The sequence below is a fragment of the Somniosus microcephalus genome, chromosome 1 (assembly GCF_052327205.1).
Source record: "Somniosus microcephalus isolate GS21.2 chromosome 1, FLI_Smic_1.0, whole genome shotgun sequence".
Classification (NCBI taxonomy): Eukaryota; Metazoa; Chordata; class Chondrichthyes; order Squaliformes; family Somniosidae; genus Somniosus; species Somniosus microcephalus.
The window spans coordinates 142,007,916-142,026,752 of record NC_140987.1 but is presented as its reverse complement, the minus strand read 5'-3'; the positions used below and the strand labels follow the sequence as shown (position 1 = coordinate 142,026,752).

General features: G+C 51.9%; 1 protein-coding gene across 1 annotated transcript in view; it reads right to left on the bottom strand.

Moving 5' to 3' along the window:
• Nucleotides 1-18,837, bottom strand: part of kifl (kinesin family-like) — a 205,785-nt gene that overhangs the window by 31,192 nt on the left and 155,756 nt on the right. The window contains exon 18 of the mRNA XM_085962276.1: nucleotides 9,997-10,177. Within this exon, the coding sequence (XP_085818402.1) occupies nucleotides 9,997-10,177 (181 nt within the window). The remainder of the gene's footprint in view (nucleotides 1-9,996; nucleotides 10,178-18,837) is intronic.

Here is an 18,837-nt window from a genome sequence, read left to right as displayed (position 1 = left end):
CCTCCATTTCAACCTCACTCTGTGGCCAGAGGGTCTTAAAACCCCAATGACCAACACTCATCCAAGACCTATGGTCCTCTCATGAAACACACATGCACATTCCACACCTTGCATAGAGTAAGGGCTATTCAACTATGGGAGGCACATCAGGCAAAACCATGGCTGCATACATTAAGGGCATTTAATTTATGGGAGGCACATCAGGCAAGACCATGGCTGTATATTTACTCAGACGCCATCCTTTTCCTTGCAGGCCAAGCTATCTTATAACAGGAGACAGCAGCAATGGATGGGTAGAGGGCCGCCTTAGCTGCAACCCCTCAGTGATCTGGAGGTGCGCGTCCACAGGATTGTGGCAAACCAGGTGAACGGTCCCATCGCCCCGGAGAGGCCGACCCCATTCGGGACAGCAATGGTAAGGTCATCAGCTTTCTCTCCTCTCTCATTCCACTTGTCCCGCACAACACCAGCCTTTTACACTTTCAATCTAACTTACTAAATCGCTCCACTCCTTCTTCCCTTACTGTCCCCCTGTCCTCACGCTAAAGCCACTCTTGTATCTCCCTGCTTTCAGGTGGTGATTCACCAGCTGAGAAGACCGGCCCTCAAGCTGCCAGTGGGAGCGAAGCTGCAGGCGAGGAGGAAGAGGAAGCTGGAGCATCAGCACCACCCTCTCCCGAGGAAGCCCATGCCCACACTGGGAACATGCCTTCCCTGGAGGGGAGCAGGGGGGAAGGGTCTGATGAGGGTGAAGCTCCGGGACTCAGCGAGCTGCAGCAACGCGATGTGGCTAGGGAAGCTCAGGGGCCATCTCCCCAGAGGGAGAGCAGGCCAGCGAGTCCTGCTGCACTGGACACAGAGGAGGAGCAGTTCATCGCCGAAATGAACACCCTGGTGGTGGACATGCACACTCAGCTCATGGGTGCAGTGGGAAGGGTGCCCGAATGCATTGATGCACTGAGAAGGAGTGTGGAGTACTACGTTGCAGCACAGGCAGATGCCATACAAATGCTTAGTGCTGCAATTCAGTCACTGGCTGCCGTGATCCAATCTCAGACTGCTCTCATGCAGACTCAGATTGAGGCCACGCAGGCACTGACTGCTGCCATTGTCGCTGGTTCGGACACATTTCCCCGGGGCTCTCACCACGCCGCAGCAGGCCAGCAATCTGTGCTCCAGCAAATTGCTCCGAATGCTGAAGTGCTGCCCCATGGGGGTGCCAGTGTGTCGGTTGAGAAGTGAGTTGCTGTCCTCTCTCAAGATGACAGCATTCCTGCTGCCACCACTGTCACTTCCCCATTGCACTTGTCACCGCCTGTAGCCCAGATGGCTGCCGCCCATGCAGAGTTGGTGCAGTCTGCAGTCGGGCCCTCCAGGCCCAGAGCTGGCCGAGGCTCTCCTTCAGGGGCATCTGTAGTCTCAGGTTCTGACAACCAGCAGTCTTCCACCAACATTGCTGCAGCCACTGGGGCCCCATTACGGAGGAGCAGTAGGGTGGAAAAGGGGATGTGCGCAAGGGAAGGAGATCACCCTCGAAGGGCAAAAAGTAGAAGGTGTGACGAAATGTCAGGAATTTTTTTATTAAAGGCTGAGGTTCGTGTTCAAATTTTTGTTCAGTGTTTTGGACATTATCTCCAGGTTGTGAGAACCAGTTATGTTAATTAATGATTTTTTGTGTTTGTTTCTATTAGTTTGTCATGAAGAAATGTCACACACAGAGTTTGTAAAATAAAAAAGATTTTGTATTCAAAATGTACAGGTTTGGCCTTTGGAATCATTGCTGCCTTGGCCAGCTTTGGGGTTGCAGGTTGCTTTCATTCATGTTGTTCTCCATGCCGGAAGCCATTTCCTCAGAAGCGGCTTGTTATCAGTAGTTGATGGACGGCCCTTGCAGTTTCAACATTGTGGGCCTCCCTCCCGCCTTGGTGCTGCTGCTGATCATCCTCCTCCTCATTCTCCTCCTCTTCCTTCTCCTCTGGTGGTGCTCCAAGGCCTGGTGGCATTGGCTGGGTCCTGAGGATTGCCAGGTTATGAAGAATGCAACACACAACTATGAAGAGGGAGACTCGCTCAGGCGAGTATGGCAGGGATCATCCTGAGTGGTCCAGACAGCAGAACCGTTGTTTGAGCACGCCAATCATCTGCTCAATTATGTTCCTGGTGGCAAGATGGCTCTCTTTGTATCGCAGCTCAGCAGGGGTGTTGGGGTTACAGAGCGGTGTCATCAGCCAGGTGCAGAGTGGATAACCCTTGTCCCCGAGGAGCCAACCACTTGGCTGATGTGGTGCCTGGAAAAGTTCTGGCACACTAGTCTGGCGCAGGATGAAAACATCGTGGATGCTGCCAGGATAGCGGGCATTGACAGCGAGTATCAGCTGTCCGTGGTCACAGACCAACTGGACGTTTAAGGAGTGGAATCCCTTGCGGTTTCAGAAAACCTCTGCATTCTCATGCGGTACCCGCAATGCCACATGTGTGCAGACAATGGCGCCCTGCACCATGGGGAAGCCCCCGATCCTAGCAAAACCCAATGCACGTTCATGCTGTTTGGCCCGGGTCATCGGGAAAGAGACGTACTGGTGTCTCCTTTTATAGAGGGCATTTGTGACCTGACACATACAGTAATGGACCGCAAAGTGGGAGATATTGGCGATGTAGCTGCTTGAAAGGAGCCGTTGGCATAAAAATTCAGAGCCACTGTGACCTTCACTGCCACCGACAGAGACGTCCTGATCCTCAGTTGAGGCTGCAGATCTGGCTGCAGCTGGTGGCAGAGCTCAGTGACCACCTCCTTGCTGAAGTGCAGCCTGCGCAAACACTGCTCCTCAGACAAATTAATGTAGGAGAATTGTTCCCGGAATACCCTGGGAGGGTAAGGTCTCAGGTGTTGGCCCTCCTCCATCTGGCCATGATTGCCACTCTCTCTCTGCGTCTCTGTTGCCTCTGATTCTGCAGGCACAGGACGATGCCCCGAATCAGTACAGCCCCCATAGTCTCTTGGCAATCGAAGTAATAAAGGTCAAATCCAAAAGTACCTGCAAAGTGATGCTGAGTAGCCAAAACTACTTCACAGCGTTGACTCTATGCAGAAGTCTCTCTATCTCTCTCTCAGAATCTCTCTCTCTGTCAGGTTGAGTGGTGCAAAAATGTCTACCACAGAAAAAGCCAGTAAGAGGGTGCGTTTAAATAGTGCCCCCTCACAGCCCCTCACCGACTGGGAAATGTTCCAGTCTCCCTGTTGTTGCTTGCGCCAGGCGGAAAGGAGGGGGGCGCCACTCAATATCTGGTCCGGGGCGCCACCAGGGCATTGCACACTCGACTGACGTCACGATCTGGGGATGCAGGAGATCGGGACGGTAAACTTTTGCGCCACCGCAAAAAAACTAGTCAATTTCGGGAGCTGCGCAAACATCGCCGCGTCCGGGCGCTAGTTGCTTTGCGCCCCATTAGCCCCCTCTTAGGGCACTAACAGGAGGCGCAAACCAACCAAATTTTTGCCCCATAGATTCATAACGGCACAGAAGGAGGCCATTCAGCCTATTGAGTCCGTGCCGGCTCTCTGTAGAGCAATCCAGTCAGTCCCATACCCCCGCTCTATCCCCGTAGCCCTGCAAGTTTATTTCCCTCAAGTGCCTATCCAGTCTCCTCTTGAAAACATTGAGCTCTCCGCTTCCACCACTTCCATCAGCAGCAAATTCCAGGTTATCACCACTCACTGCGTAAAAAAGTTTTTCCTCACATCCCCCCTGTATCTCTTGCCCAAAACCTTAAATCTCTGTCCCCTAGTCCTTGTACCATCAACTAGTGGGAACAGCCTTTCCCCGTCTAGCCTATCCAAACCCATCATAATCTTGTACACCTCTATCAAATCACCCCTCAACCTACTTTGCTCTAATCAAAACAAATCCAGCTTCTCCAACCTGTCCTTGTAGCTAAGATCCCCCGTCCCCGGAACCATTCTGGTAAATCTCCTCTGCACCCTCTCCAGGGCCTTCACATCCTTCCTAAAGTGTGGTGACCAGAACTGGATGCAATACTCCAGTTGTGGCCTAACCAGCACTTTATAAATGTTCAGCATAACTTCTCTACTTTTGTACTCAATACCTCTATTTATGAAGCCCAAGATCCCATATGCTTTGCTAACCACTCTCTCAATATGTCCTGTCACCTTCAGGGAACTATGCACATTAACTCCCAGGTCCCTCTGTCCCTGCCCACTCTTTAAAACTGTGCCATTAAGTGTATATTGCCTCTCACTGTTCCTTCTGCCAAAATGCATCACCTCACACTTCTTTGTATTAAATTCCATCTGCCACTTGTCTGCCCATTCTGCTAGCCTTTCTATGTCCTGTTGCAGTCGATTTATACCACCATCACTGTTTGCCACACCCCCAAGTTTGGTGTCATCGGCAAATTTAGAAATTCTACTCTGTATTCCAATATACAGGTAATTTATATATCAAAAAAAGCAGTGGCCCCAGCACTGACCCTTGGGGAACACCACTGTCTACCATCCTCCAGTCTGAAAAACAGCCATTTACCACAACTCACTGTTTTCTGTCCTTAAGCCAATTCCTTATCCAAGTTGCCACTGACCCACCTACTCCATGAGCCTCAATTTTGTTAACCAGCCTTCTATGTGGTACTTTGTCAAACGCCTTCCGAAAATCCATGTAGACAACATCCATTGCATTCCCTTCATCAATCCTCTCTGTTACTTCATCAAAAAATTGCTGGAACAAGATAATGCATATCAATGGCAGGGCCCCTGGCAACTCGCACAGTGCCTTCATCCTACTTCAATCTGGAATTCCCTGCTTGTTTGAGGAAGGGCAAGGGTTCAACGGATGGCTCTTAAGGGACCTTGACAACCAACTATGGCCATGCCTATTGATGTGCCTCAATAAATCCGAGACTCAATGTTAGCGGAACAAAACAAGGCTTTTATTAACTTAGAAGGTAACACACAGTGGAGAGGTATCTTCCATCCAGAGGTCTGCTGTACTGGATGTGAGGCAGGCTGGGCCTGCTTACATAGGGGCCAGGTATGGGCGGAGCCCTACACACAATACAATACAATGGTGAGGAAACGGAACTGAGGTAAGGGAAATGAAACTGAAACCAAACCACAGTCACAGGCAGAGAATACCGATGAGTGATGAATGGCATATTTCATCACATCCACCCCTTCTATAGATTTAGTCTGTTCGGGGGTTTGATAGTCCTCTGTGACCGACGTAGCTGTTGTGGTGCCGTGGGTGTCGGCTGGGTGTCCCCGGTGGCCTCCTGGGTCTCTGCCGGGGGTGCCGCCAGGGTTGTTGAAGGGGTAGTTGGTGGGGGTACCGTTGGTCGATGTTCTTCCGGGGGTGATGAAAGAGTAGTGGGTGGGTAAGAGTTGCTGTGATCGTTGTTGCTGCTGTTGTCGTGGTTGTTGTCGTTACCGGCTGGGGCGACGTCTTTTATGGACACGGTGTCCTCCCTTCCGTCGGCGTGCCGGACATACGCGTATTGGGGGTTGGCGTGGAGTAGGTGCACTGACTCCACGAGAGGGTCCGTCTTGTGGCCCCTCACATGCCTTCGCACGAATACTGGACCTGGGGTGGAGAGCCATGACGGCATGGATACGCTTGAGGTGGATTTCCGGGGAAAGACAAACATTCGCTCATGAGGCGTGGCATTAGTGGCAGTACACAATAGCGACCGTTTCGAATGGAGCACATCTGGGAGGACTTCCTGCCAGCGGGAGATAGGGAGGCCTTTGGTCCTTAGAGCTAGAGTGACTGCTTTCCATACTGTCCCGTTCTCTCGCTCCACTTGACCGTTACCCCGGGGGTTGTAGCTGGTGGTACGGCTCGTGGCGATCCCCCTGGACAGCATGTACTGGCGTAGCTCTTCACTCATGAAGGACGCCCCCCTATCCGTATGGATGTAGCTCGGCATACCGAACAGGCAGAACAGGCTGTTGAGGCATTTAATGACCGTGGCGCTGGTCATGTCTGGGCAGGGGAAGGCGAATGGGAAACGGGAGTATTCGTCCACAATGTTCAGGAAGTAAACATTGCGGTCGACGGACGGGAGGGGGCCCTTGAAATCTAAGCTGAGCCGCTCAAAGGGCCGTGTAGCTTTGATTAAGTGGGCTCTATCTGGGCGGTAGAACCGAGGCTTGCACTCAGCGCAAGTGCGGCAGTTCCTGGTCAGAGACCGAACTTCCTCAATCGAGTAGGGTAAGCTGCGGGACTTTACGAAGTGGAACAGCCGCGTGACCCCTGGGTGGCAGAGGTCATTGTGGAGGGTCTGTAGCCGATCCCCGGTGGTGCTGGCACACATCCCTCGTGAGAGGGCGTCGGGGGATTCGTTAAGGGCCCCTGGCCGGTAAATGATGTCATAATCGAAGGTGGAGAGCTCGATCCGCCACCTAAGAATCTTATCATTTTTAATCTTCCCCCTCTGTTTATTATTGAACATAAACGCTACCGACCGCTGGTCGGTAAGTAGGGTGAAGCGTTTGTCGGCTAGGTAGTGGCGCCAGTGGCGCACTGCCTCCACGATGGCTTGGGCCTCCTTTTCCACGGAGGAGTGTCTGATCTCGGGCCCTTGGAGGGTCCTCGAGAAGAAAGCTACAGGCCGCCCCGCCTGGTTGAGGGTGGCCGCCAAGGCAAAGTCAGACGCATCACTTTCCACTTGAAAGGGAGTGTTCTCGTTCACTGCCTGTAGCGTGGCCCGCTCAATATCCCGCTTAATGCTTTTGAAGGCGGCGTGGGCCTCAGCAGAGAGCGGAAAAGAGGATGCTTTCAAGAGGGGGCGGGCTTTGTCGGAGTAGTTGGGGACCCATTGGGAATAATAAGAAAATAACCCCAGGCACCTTTTCAGGGCTTTGGGAGTGTTGGGCAGGGGCAGCTCCCGTAGGGGGCGCAATCGGTCGGGGTCTGGTCCGATTTCCCCATTCTCCACCACGCTGCCTAGTATGCAGAGGCGCGTGGTGTTGTAAACGCACTTGTCCTCGTTGTAGGTGAGGTTGAGTTTTTGTGCGGTTTTCAGGAACCTCTCGAGGTTCGAGTCGTGATCCTGCTGGTTGTGACCGCAGATGGTGACGTTGTCGAGGTAGGGGAAGGTTGCCTGCAAGTGGTGGTCATCGACCATGCAGTCCATCTCCCTCTGGAAGACCGAGACCCCATTCGTCACCCCAAAGGGGCTCTGAGGAATTGGTAGAGGCGTCCGTTCGCCTCGAAGGCGGTGTACGGGCGGTCCTCTGGTCTGATAGGGAGCTGGTGGTACGCTGACTTGAGGTCGATGGTGGAGAACACCCGGTATTGGGCGATTTGGTTCACCATTTCTGATATGCGGGGTAGCGGGTAGGCGTCTAGTTGGGTGTACCTGTTGATCGTTTGGCTATAGTCGATCACCATCCGTTTCTTCTCGCTACCCCTTACCACTACCACTTGGGCGCGCCACGGGCTGTTGCTGTGTTCAATAATGCGCTCCTTCAGGAGCCTGTCTACCTCAGTCGCGATAAACCGCCTGTCCTCCCAGCTGTACCTCCTGCTTTTGGTCGCTATTGGCCGGCAGTTAGGGGTAAGGTTCGCGAATAGCGAAGGCGGCTTTACCTTCAGGGTAGCCAGACCGCACACTGTGAGGGGCGGCTGGGACCCACCGTCCAGGAATCGCGCTGTGTCCACAGCCTGTTTCAGGTCCAATCCCGTTTTTTCCAGCAGTCTCTGCCGGATGTAAGTGGAGCTGAGGCCTGTGATAAAGGCATCGCGAACAAGCTCGTCAGTGTACACTGCGGCTTTTACATCTTGGCACTTGCAGTCTTTGCCAAGCGTTTTCAGGGTGCCTAGGAACTCATCCAGCGATTCCCAAGGTCGCTGTGTGCGAGTAGCGAGCAGATGCCTAGCATACACCTCATTCGTAGGCTGCTGGTAATGCGCCTTTAAGATGTCGCAGGCGGCCGGGTACGTGTCGGCGTCTTGGATGAGGGGGTAAACCAATTCCGCAGAATTCCGAGTTTCATACTTGCAGCGTCCGTAGCGCCTGTGACAGCTGCGGAATTGTCCAGGAAGAATTCCATACACATAAACCAGTGTCCGAAGCGTGCCGATGCGTCCGAAGCATGCTGGTCCAAATCCAAACGTTCGGGTTTCAAGAGTTGATCCATTGTGTTGAAAAGTAAGTTAATAAAATTGACGTGCCTCAATAAATCCGAGACTCAATGTTAGCGGAACAAAACAAGGCTTTTATTAACTTAGAAGGTAACACACAGTGGAGAGGTATCTTCCATCCAGAGGTCTGCTGTACTGGATGTGAGGCAGGCTGGGCCTGCTTACATAGGGGCCAGGTATGGGCGGAGCCCTACACACAATACAATACAATGGTGAGGAAACAGAACTGAGGTAAGGGAAATGAAACTGAAACCAAACCACAGTCACAGGCAGAGAATACCGATGAGTGATGAATGGCATATTTCATCACACCTATTGACACTCTTTCATTCTAATGAAGTCGAGCAGAGATATAATGATGCTAATGCTTCCAACATTGTGACAATGGAGAACACGATAGGCATACTAAAGCAGAGATTCTGCAGCTTGGATCATTCAGGAGGAGACCTCTCGTACACTCCCGCAAAAGTCCCCAGAATCATTGTCGCCTGTTGTGTGCTTCACAACCTAACTGTTGGCTAGGACTTACATCTGGAGAAGCAAGAATGGAACACCAGAGGAGGACCAGGATGACTCAACATATGAGGAAGAGAGGAGCCAGAGAGAGGAGATGTCAGTCAAGCTCCTGCTGGGAGAACTATCTGGCAGAACCTTATAATGCAAACAGGTTATTGCAGGCATTCTAACCCCATTCAATCTCTTCCTCTTGACCTCCTTCTTTAATAATAATGTGTACGTTAGTGTAGTGCTTATGTTACTGGACTATTAACCTAGAGGCTTGGAGTAATAATCCAGAGAATGTGAGTTCAAATCTCACCATGGCAATTTGAGAAAAAAAATCTAGAAATAAAAAGCTGATATCAGTAAAAGGGACCCTGAAGCTGTTGGGTTGTCATAAAAACCCAACTGTTAGGGAGGAAAACCTGCTGCCCTTACCTGGTCTGGCCTATATGTGATTCCAGTCCCCCACCAATGTGGTTGGCTCTTAATTGCCTTCTAAAGTGGCCTTGCAAGCTACTCAGTTGTATCAAACCACTACTGCAATGGTTCAAGAAAGCAGCACGCCAACACCTTCTCGGGTAACTAGGAATGGGCAATAAATGCCAGCCTTGCCAGCGCCACCCATATCACGAGAATTAATGAATAAAATAAGTCAACCCAGAATCCATCTACAGTCCCTTCCACCACCTGAGGTGGCACTTGATCTCTGTGAGCTTAAACATCAGGTGGACCAGTTTCAGGCTGCAACTCTTCTACTGCTGTGAAGGAAGCTTGGCCCTGCCTTCTTTCAGGCTGCTGTGCAATCATGCAGCGGGTGGGGGGTCGGTGGGGGGGGGAGGATTATTCATGAGGGAGAGCACCAATGTCAATGGTCTGTTACAACCCGCCACTTCTCCTGGCCTCTTTGCCACTCTCCCTGTAGATATGAAGTCTATCAGACCCCATGGCAGGATTGGCACTGCACAAGGCTGAAGTTATTTCCTTTCTTATTTGAGCTGCCTCTTCAGTGAGTCTGTCCATTGAGGAGGCTGACAAGTGCAGCTGAAGGACTGTATTACAGCAGTCTGAACACTTTTGAGAGAACCTAAGACTGGTAACAAGACCTCAGCCCTAAAGGGCTGTGAATCAGATGGCCCTGGATCTGCCACCCACTCCAAAGATAGCTATATATTTTCAATACTGTGCCTCAGCACCTCACATATCCAGGATTCGGACTACTCCACATTTGTTGTCATGGTGTATTTGAAATTTGAGATAAATAATAAAACATTCTCGTGCTTTGGGCAAGTTGAACTAATATTTTAAATTAGAAATCTAGATTTATTTATCATCTCACCTTAAATGTAAATTTAGTTTGGTTTTCATCTATAATTTGAAATATTCTCTTGAACGCTCTGGGTGTTATTCCTGGATTTGCCCCTTCCTTCTCTCCAATCATTGTAAATGTTTTTCCGGAGCCTGTCTGACCATATGCAAAGATACACACATTGTAGCCATCTGCAGCTGATTGAATTAGCCTGTGGGCATAAAAAAACATTAATTATTGATTCAATAATTATAGAGTGCTAGGAAACAGGATTGATATTTTACTGGGAACAACTACATCTCGAATGATATAGCACAGTCCTATGTCAATCCAATATATAAGGATGTTGGGTTGTGCCATTTGATTCTTCATGTGATGACTTCCTAATCTTTCCTCATCCATGGCTCAGTTGGTAGCACGCTCACCTCTGAGTCAAAAGGTTGTGGGTTCAAGTCCCACTCCAGAGACTTGAGCACAAAAATCTAGGCTGACACTCAAGTGCAGTACTGGGGGAATGCTGCACTGTCAGAGGTGCCATCTTTTGGATGAGACATTAAACCAAGGTCCTGCCTGCTCTCTCAGGAGGACGTAAAAGGTCCCATGGCACTATTTTGAAGAGCAGGGTAGTTATCCCCAGTATCCTGGCCAATATTTATCCCTCAATCAACATTACAAAAATAGATCATTTGGTCATTATCACATTGCTGTTTGTGGGACCTTGCTGTGCGCAAATTGGTTGCCGCATTTCCTACATTATAAAAGTGACTACACTTCAAAAAGTACTTCATTGGTCGTACAGCGATTTGGGATGTCTTGCGGTCATGAAAGGTGCTATATAAATGCAAGTCTTTTTTTTATGGGGAATGTGAGAATTTCATGCACTTAGCCAACTAGGTCAAGAGCAGAATGACTTGAGGCCTGGGAGGGGGTCGCCCAATCACTCGCTTAAATGCGGAATGGATAGAGAATGTAAACCTTTGTCGATTCTTTCGGCCTTGACTTTCTCTACGAATTATGATGGAATGCTTAAGATCTTTATAGGGCTCTAGTCACACACCACCATCTTTTAAAAGGAGTTGTTTTTCAGTTTCCTAATTGATCTGTTGATCACTGACTTGTTTGTTTGTGATATAGGCTACGCTTTTATCTGGGAGACTACTGATCCCTTATTCAGCATTAATTGCTAACAAATTACCTCTCCTTGCTGACAAAGCTTTTTCTTGCTAAATGTCATCCATACCCTGAAGAATTCTGGGAATAAGCAGCTTTACCATTTTATTATTTATAGCTAGAGTACACATCTACAAGCTATTTATAAGTGAAAAGAAAGCAAAAACCTTAATCATATGAGATTAAACCAAATCCTAATCCTACGTATAAATGTATATAATAGGGTATTTTACAATGTGTGCTGGTCAGCCTCTGGTACATCACCTATTCTTCATGCATGAGAACCTAGAGAGTGAGTGTCAGCAGACTATTCAGCTGTGAAGGGCATCAGAGCGTAGCCTGAACCTGCCCCCACTCAAATTCCGCATATATGTACATTCATTGAATAACAATCACAGGCAGGAACCCATGATATTTTTTATCCTTCATAGCCTAGGGTGTTGAGGTCAACTACAATGCCCCTACTACTGTGCTTGCTGAAATCAGCTTCTTTTTTCATTCATTCTCAAATGTGGGCATTGCTGGCAAGGCCAGAATTTATTGCCCATCAGTAGTTGCCCTGAGAAGGTGGTAATGGGCCTCTTCTTAAACCTCTGCAGTCTGTGTGGTGAAGATGCTCCCACAATGCTGTTAGGTAAGGAGTTCCATGATTTTGACCCAGCAACAATGAAGGAATGGTGATATATGTCCAAATCAGGATGGTAGAGGTGATGGTGTTCCCATGCTACCCTTGTCCTTCTAGGTGGCAGAGGTCCCGAGTATGGGAGGTGCTACAGTGCATCCTGTAGATAGCACACACTGCAGCCATGGTATGCTGGTGGTGGTGGGGTTGGATGTTTAGGCTAGTGAAGGAGGTGCTGATCAAGTGGACTGCTTTGTCCTGGGTGGTGTTGAGCTTCTTGAATGTTGTTGCAGCTGCACCTATCCAGGCATGTGGAGAGGATTATGTAGGAAATGACCATTACAGTCCATCAAGCAGTTGCAAAGTCTGGACAATATCATACACCAGTAGCCCTCTATCACCCACAGTGCTTGAGCAGCTTTACATCAATTATAGTGAGCTGAGCTGAAACAGAGAATGCATTCATTAATTAGAGAAAATAATTAAAAGCTACCTTGAAGTGATTTTCTTTCTTCCTGGATAACTAAGTTATTTTATAAAATAGATGTCATTTTATTCCTATTAATGTCTAAATAAAATACTTCCCAAAATCTCTGAAAATGTAATGACAATATTGCATTTTTAAAATAAATTTATAATAAAATGTATAAGTGTGCAGTCTTGCAGAAGTGATACTTTACAACAGCTAATGGAACATATACAATTCTTTATTCATACCCAAAAGGGGCAATTTTATACATCATCTATTACAGTAAAAATTTAAATTCACTACAGATAAATCATTTGCTTTCTAACTCTTTGATCTGCAGAACTTCTCTGGGTAGATGGGCAGCCAACTGCATTCAGTAAACTGCTTTTTGGATGCAATGCTGAAAAGTCTGAGGCGGATTTTGAAATGGGCCCAGAGATGGAAAGATTCGAAACTGGTATGAAGCAGGAGTGTAAATTGAAGGTGGTCTTTGAAATTGAGCACATGAATTGCTAGACGAAAAGAGACCACAGTCCATCTAGTTCACCTCCTGCCATCCTGGTAGTCACATGATGCAACAATAATGGAGTTGTTGAACAATGACAATCAATCTATCAATTAGTCCACAACAGATCTAGACATGAGGCGAGAACACCCCAGTAGTGGAAAGCTTTGGGAACCACAGGTACAAAGTCACTTGTTCCTCTTAAGCATGCTACACTTACCATATGTCATGTCTTAATTTACTCATATACTGAATCCCAACATATTATTTTCTGAAATAAATCTATCTCATTTACATTTGAATGGATCAATACCACCTTTTTCCACTGTCTCCTTAGAGAACCTATTCTATAGATTTACCACTTGTTCATTGAAATAATCTTACTGCAGATTAGCTTTAAATTTACACTCCTTCAAGCACAGGCCATGTTCTCTGTTTCTACTGTTCTGGACAATGTGAAATAGTGTGTTATGGTCTACGTTATCTAGACCCTTTAGAATCCTAAAAACAGCAATCATATCATCTGTCAACCTTCTCTTTTCCAGTGAGAACATGGCCAATTTATGTAATCACTCATCATAATCCAATCTCTCCCTTCCCTCCATCATTCTGGTTGTCCTCTTCTAAATCCTCTCAATAGTTGCAAAATCCTTTTTGTACTGTGGTGACCAGACCGTACACCCTATTCTAAATGCTTGTTGCTCCAATGATTTATAAAGTGGCAGGATTACCTCACTATTTCGGCTCAATAGTGACCTTTTATACATCCCAACTTCTGATTTCCTTTATTCACTGCCACTATACATTGTTGCGATATCTTCAATTTATTGTCAATCAGGACCCCCAGAACTTTTTCATTTTCCATACACGTTATTGTCTTTCCATGTAAGTAACAGTCTCTTCCTGTATTTTTTGTCCCCATAGGAAGCACTTTGCATTTCTCTACACTGAATTCCATCTGCTACCTGTCTGGCCATTTCCCAAGTATATTCAAATCCTCCTATAACTTACCTGTTCAGCTTTGCAGTCTACCACCTTCATTAGCTTTATCTATATATCTATATATCTATATATATAAACGGATCGATCTGTCTGTCTGTCTGTCTGTCTATCTGTCTGTCTGTCTTTCGGTGTGTGCCTGTCCGGCTATGCACTCGAAAGTTATAGAGCGTACCTGCACGTGCGTTACATCAAAAGAAAGCTTACGATTCCAAAACGGTCGTAAGCATATTTACGTTTCGGCCGGACAAATATTGCGCCCGCGGTATCCAAAAAACGTTCAAAATTCCGCTCATTAGCATCTCATTATCTGCTCATTAGCAATAGAGTGACCTCGAGGTCGACCAATCGTACGCCGGGTTCCTGGCGCGTGCAGGCGGGCCCTCCTAAAGTCGAGTGACGGGACGATTGACCAATCCTATGCTTCGGTGACCTGACGGTCGACCAATCGGTGCGTGTGTGGGCGGGCCTTGTCGTTCTGAACCGAGGTGAGTCGCCGCCATCTTGATTCCAAACTTTTCATTTCTTTTTCCCGCTTTCTGCGTGTTTCTTTTCAAATCTACATTTCCAGCAAAAAAAAAAGCTGCTTTTAAAAGACAAATTGTTTTTTTAAAAAGTTAATTAATTTGTAAATCTTTTGTCTAACCACTATAATTTTCCTACCTTTCACTGTTTTTCCAGGCCTCAAAGCCTGGGCGTCTGTTGACCAGCCACGCCCGAGCTAGGCGCCTCCCGTCAGCGATCGACAAAAGCCCAGCGATCGCCGCCATCTTTGTGAAGGCTGGAGGGGGCGGGCCTGAGCCGAGTGTCGGCACCCGCTGCCATCTTAGTAAAGGTGGGCGGGGCGGGAGTCAGCGTCCGCGTCATCTTCTGCCTAGAGCGCGACTTGAGTCCGGCCGGGCCTCACATGGTATGTTGCACGGCGGCGTCTCGCTGGTCTTGAAGCCGTCTTGGGCGGGGAGCGGGGCTCCGAGGGCGGGGGGCGGGGCTCGGGACATCGGGGGCGAGGCTCGCGACATCGGGAGATCCGGGGGCGGGACATCGGGAGATCGGGGGATGGGAGATCGGGGGGCGGGAGATCGGGGAGGCGGGAGATCGGGAGATTGCGGGGTGGGACATCGGGAGATCGGGGGACGGGAGATCGCGGGGTGGGAGATCGGGGGGCGGGACATCGGGAGATCCGGGGGCGGGACATCGGGAGATCGGGGGACGGGAGATCGGGACATCGCGGGGCGGGAGATCGGGGGGGCGGGAGATTGGGGGGCGGGAGATCGCGGGGCGGGACATCGGGGGGGCGGGACATCGGCAGATCGCGGGGCGGGACATCGGCAGATCGCGGGGCGGGGACATCGGCAGATCGCGAGGCGGGACATCGGGGGGGCGGGAGATCGCGGGGCGGGACATCGGGAGATCCGGGGGCGGGACATCGGGAGATTGCAGGGCGGGACATCGGGAGATCGGGGGGCGGGGGCTCGGGGACTCCCCTTCTCCCCCTCCTCTCCCCCTCCCCTTCCTCCCCCCCTCCACCCCGCCTTCCCTCCTCCTCCCCCCCTCTCCCCCTCCCACTCCCCCCCTCCCCTCCCCCTTCCCCTCCCCCCAACTCCCCCCTCCCTCCAACTTCCCCCCTCCCCTCCCCCACCTCCCCCTCCCTCCCCCCCTCCCCTCATCCCCCTCCTCCCCCTCTCCGCCCTCCACTCCCCCCCCTCCCCCTCCCCTCCCCCCTCCCCTCCCCTTCCCCCCTCCCCCAGTCGCTCTCTCTCTTCCCCCCAGTCGCTCTCTCACTTCCCCCCCAGTCGCTCTCCCTCTTCCCCCCCAGTCGCTCTCTCTCTTCCCCCCCAGTCGCTCTCTCTCTTCCTCCCCAGTCGCTCTCTCTCTTCCCCCCCAGTCGCTCTCTCTCTTCCCCCCAGTCGCTCTCTCTCTTCCCCCCCAGTCGCTCTCTCTTCCCCCAGTCGCTCTCTCTCTTCCCTCCCAGTCGCTCTCTCTCTTCCCCCCAGTCGCTCTCTCTCTTCCCCCCAGTCGCTCTCTCTCTTCCCCCCAGTCACTCTCTCTCTTCCCCCGTCACTCACTCTTCCCCCCAGTCGCTCTCTCTCTTCCCCCCAAGTCGCTCTCTCTCTTACCCCCCAGTCGGTCTCTCTCTTCCCTCCCAGTCGCTCTCTCTCTCTCTTCCCTCCCAGTCGCTCTCTCTCTCTCTTCCCCCCCAGTCGCTCTCTCTCTCTCTCTTCCCCCCAGTCGCTCTCTCTCTCTCTTCCCCCCCAGTTGCTCTCTCTCTTCCCCCCAGTCGCTCTCTCTCTTCCCCCCAGTCGCTCTCTTTCTTCCCCCCCGTCGCTCTCTCTCTTCCCCCAGTCCTCTCTCTCTTCCCCCGCAGTCGCTCTCTCTCTTCCCCCCCAGTCGCTCTCTCTCTTCCCCCCAGTCGCGCTCTCTCTTCCCCCCAGTCGCTCTCTCTCTTCCCCCCAGTCCCTCTCTCTCTTCCCCCCCGGCGCTCTCTCTCTTCCCCCCCCAGTCGCTCTCCCTCTTCCCCCCCGTCGCTCTCTCTCTTCCCCCCCTAGTCGCTCTCTCTCTTCCCCCCCCAGTCGCGCTCTCTCTTCCCCCCCAGTCGCTCTCTCCCTTCCCCCCCCAGTCGCTCTCTCTCTTCCCCCCAGTCGCTCTCTCTCTTCCCCCAGTCGCTCTCTCTCTCTCTGCCAACAACAACATGCCCTCAAAAAGCCTCGGCACCGCCGGGCACTCCAGCTAGTCTATCTATCTATATATATATATAAACGGATACATCTGTCTGTCTGTCTATCTGTCTGTCTGTCTGTCCTTCGGTGTGCATCTGTCCGGCTATGCACTCGAAAGTTATAGAGCGTACCTACGGCGTGCGTTACGTCAAAAGAAAGCGTACCGTTCCAAAACGGTCGTAAGCGTATTTACGTTTCGGCCGGACAAAAATTGCGCCCGCGGTATCCAAAAAACGTTCAAAATTCCACTCATTAGCATCTCATTATCCGCTCATTAGCGATAGAGTGACCTCGAGGTCGACCAATCGTACGCCCGGTTCCTGGCGCGTGCGGACGGACCCTCCTACAGTCGAGTGACGGGACGATTGACCAATCCTACGCTTTGGTGACATGACGGTCGACCAATCGGTGCGTGTGTGGGCGGGCCTTATCGTTCTGAACCGAGGTGAGTAGCCGCCATCTTGCTTCCATTATTTTTCCCGCTTTCTGCGTCTTTCTTTTCAAATATACATTTCCAGCAAAAAAAAATTGCTTTTATTCAATTGTTTTTTAAAAAACTTCATTCATTTGTAAATATTTTCTCGAACCTGAAGATTCTTTTTCCTACCTTTCCCCGTTTTTGTAAGGCCTCAGAACCTAGGCCTCAAAGCCTGGGCCTCGCCTGCCTAGCCACGCCCGAGCTAGGTAATTGTCCCCACGGCTTCTGCTAAGCTTCCCCCCCCCCCCAGTGTCACGTTACCCGGGGCAACGGCATCAGCCACGAGGGTCACGGGACATACACAGGGTGCGCGCGCAGCAGGAGCAGCTGAGACGCGGCGTCTCTCTCTGTTCCCCGCTCAGCTCGGGTGGGGGGGGCGGGGCTCGCAGGAGTGCGGATCTCGGGCGGGGCTTGGAGAGCGGGAAGGGTTAACCCGGCAACCGGGCCAGCCGGCCCGTCTCTCACAGCCGCAATCGGCGGTCTTGAAGCCAGCTCGGGGAGGGCGGGGCTCCGGAGAGCGGGGAGGGCGGGGCTCCGGAGAGTGGGAGGGCGGGGCTCCGGAGAGCGGGAGGGCGGGGGCTCCGGAGAGCGGGAGGGTGGGGCTCCGGAGAGCGGGAGGCCGGTGCTCGGGATGGCGGGGGTCGGGGCTCAGGACATCAGGGGGCGGGGCTCGGGACATCGGGGAGCGGGGCTCGCGACATCGGGAGATCGGGGGGGCGGGACATCGGGGTGCGGGACATCGGGAGATCGGGGGGGGCGGGACATCAGGAGATCGCAGGGCGGGACATCGGGAGATAGGGGGGCGGGACATTGGGAGATCGGGGGCGGAACATCGGGAGATCGCGGGGCGGGACATCGCGAGATCGGGGGGCTGGACATCGGGAGATCGGGGGGCGGGACATCGGGAGATCGGGGTGCGGGACATCGGGAGATGGAGGGGCGGGACATCGGGAGATCGGGGGGCGGGATATCGGGAGATCGGGGGGGCGGGAGATCGCGGGGCGGGAGATCGGGGGGCGGGACATCGGGGGGCGGGACATCGGGGGGTGGGAGATCGCGGGGCGGGACATCGGGAGATCGGGGGCGGGGGCTTGGGGACTCCCCCTCTCCCCCTCCCCTCCTCTCCCCCCTCCTCCCCTTCCTCACCCCCCTCCCCCCTCCAACCCCCTCCCTTCTCCCCCTCCCTTGTCCCCCACCTCCCTTCTCCCCCTTTCTTCCCCCCTTCCCTCCATTCCCCCCTCCCCCATTCCCCCCCTCTTCCCCCCTCCTCCCCTCCCTTCACCCCCTTCCCCTCCCTTCCCCCTCCCTTCCCCCCCTTCCCTCCCCTCCCCTCCCCTTCCCCCGCTTCCCCCCAGTCGCGCTCTCTCTTCCCCCCAGTCGCTCTCTCTCTTCCCCCCAGTCGCTCTCTCTTCCCCCCAGTCGCTCTCTCTCTTCCCCCCAGTCGCTCTCTCCCTTCCACCCCAGTCGCTCTCTCTCTCCCCCCAGTCGCTCTCTCTCTTCCCCCCCAGTCGCTCTCTCTCTTCCCCCCAGTCGCTCTCTCTTCCCCCCCAGTCGCTCTCTCTCTTCCCCCCCCCAGCCGCTCTCTCTCTTCCCCCCAGTCGCTCTCTCTCTTCCCCCCAATCGCTCTCTCTCTCTCATCCAACAACAACTTGCCCTCAAAAAAGCCTCGGCACCCGCCGGGCCACTTCCAGCTAGTCTATATATATAAATGGATACGTCTGTCTGTCTGTCTATCTGTCTGACTGTCTGTCCTTCGGTGTGCGTCTGTCCGCTATGCACTCGAAAGTTATAGAGCGTACCTACGCGTGCGTTACGTCAAAAGAAAGCTTACCGTTCCAAAATGGTCGTAAGCATATTTACGTTTCGGCCGGACAAAGATTGCGCCCGCAGTATCCAAAAAACGTTCAAAAT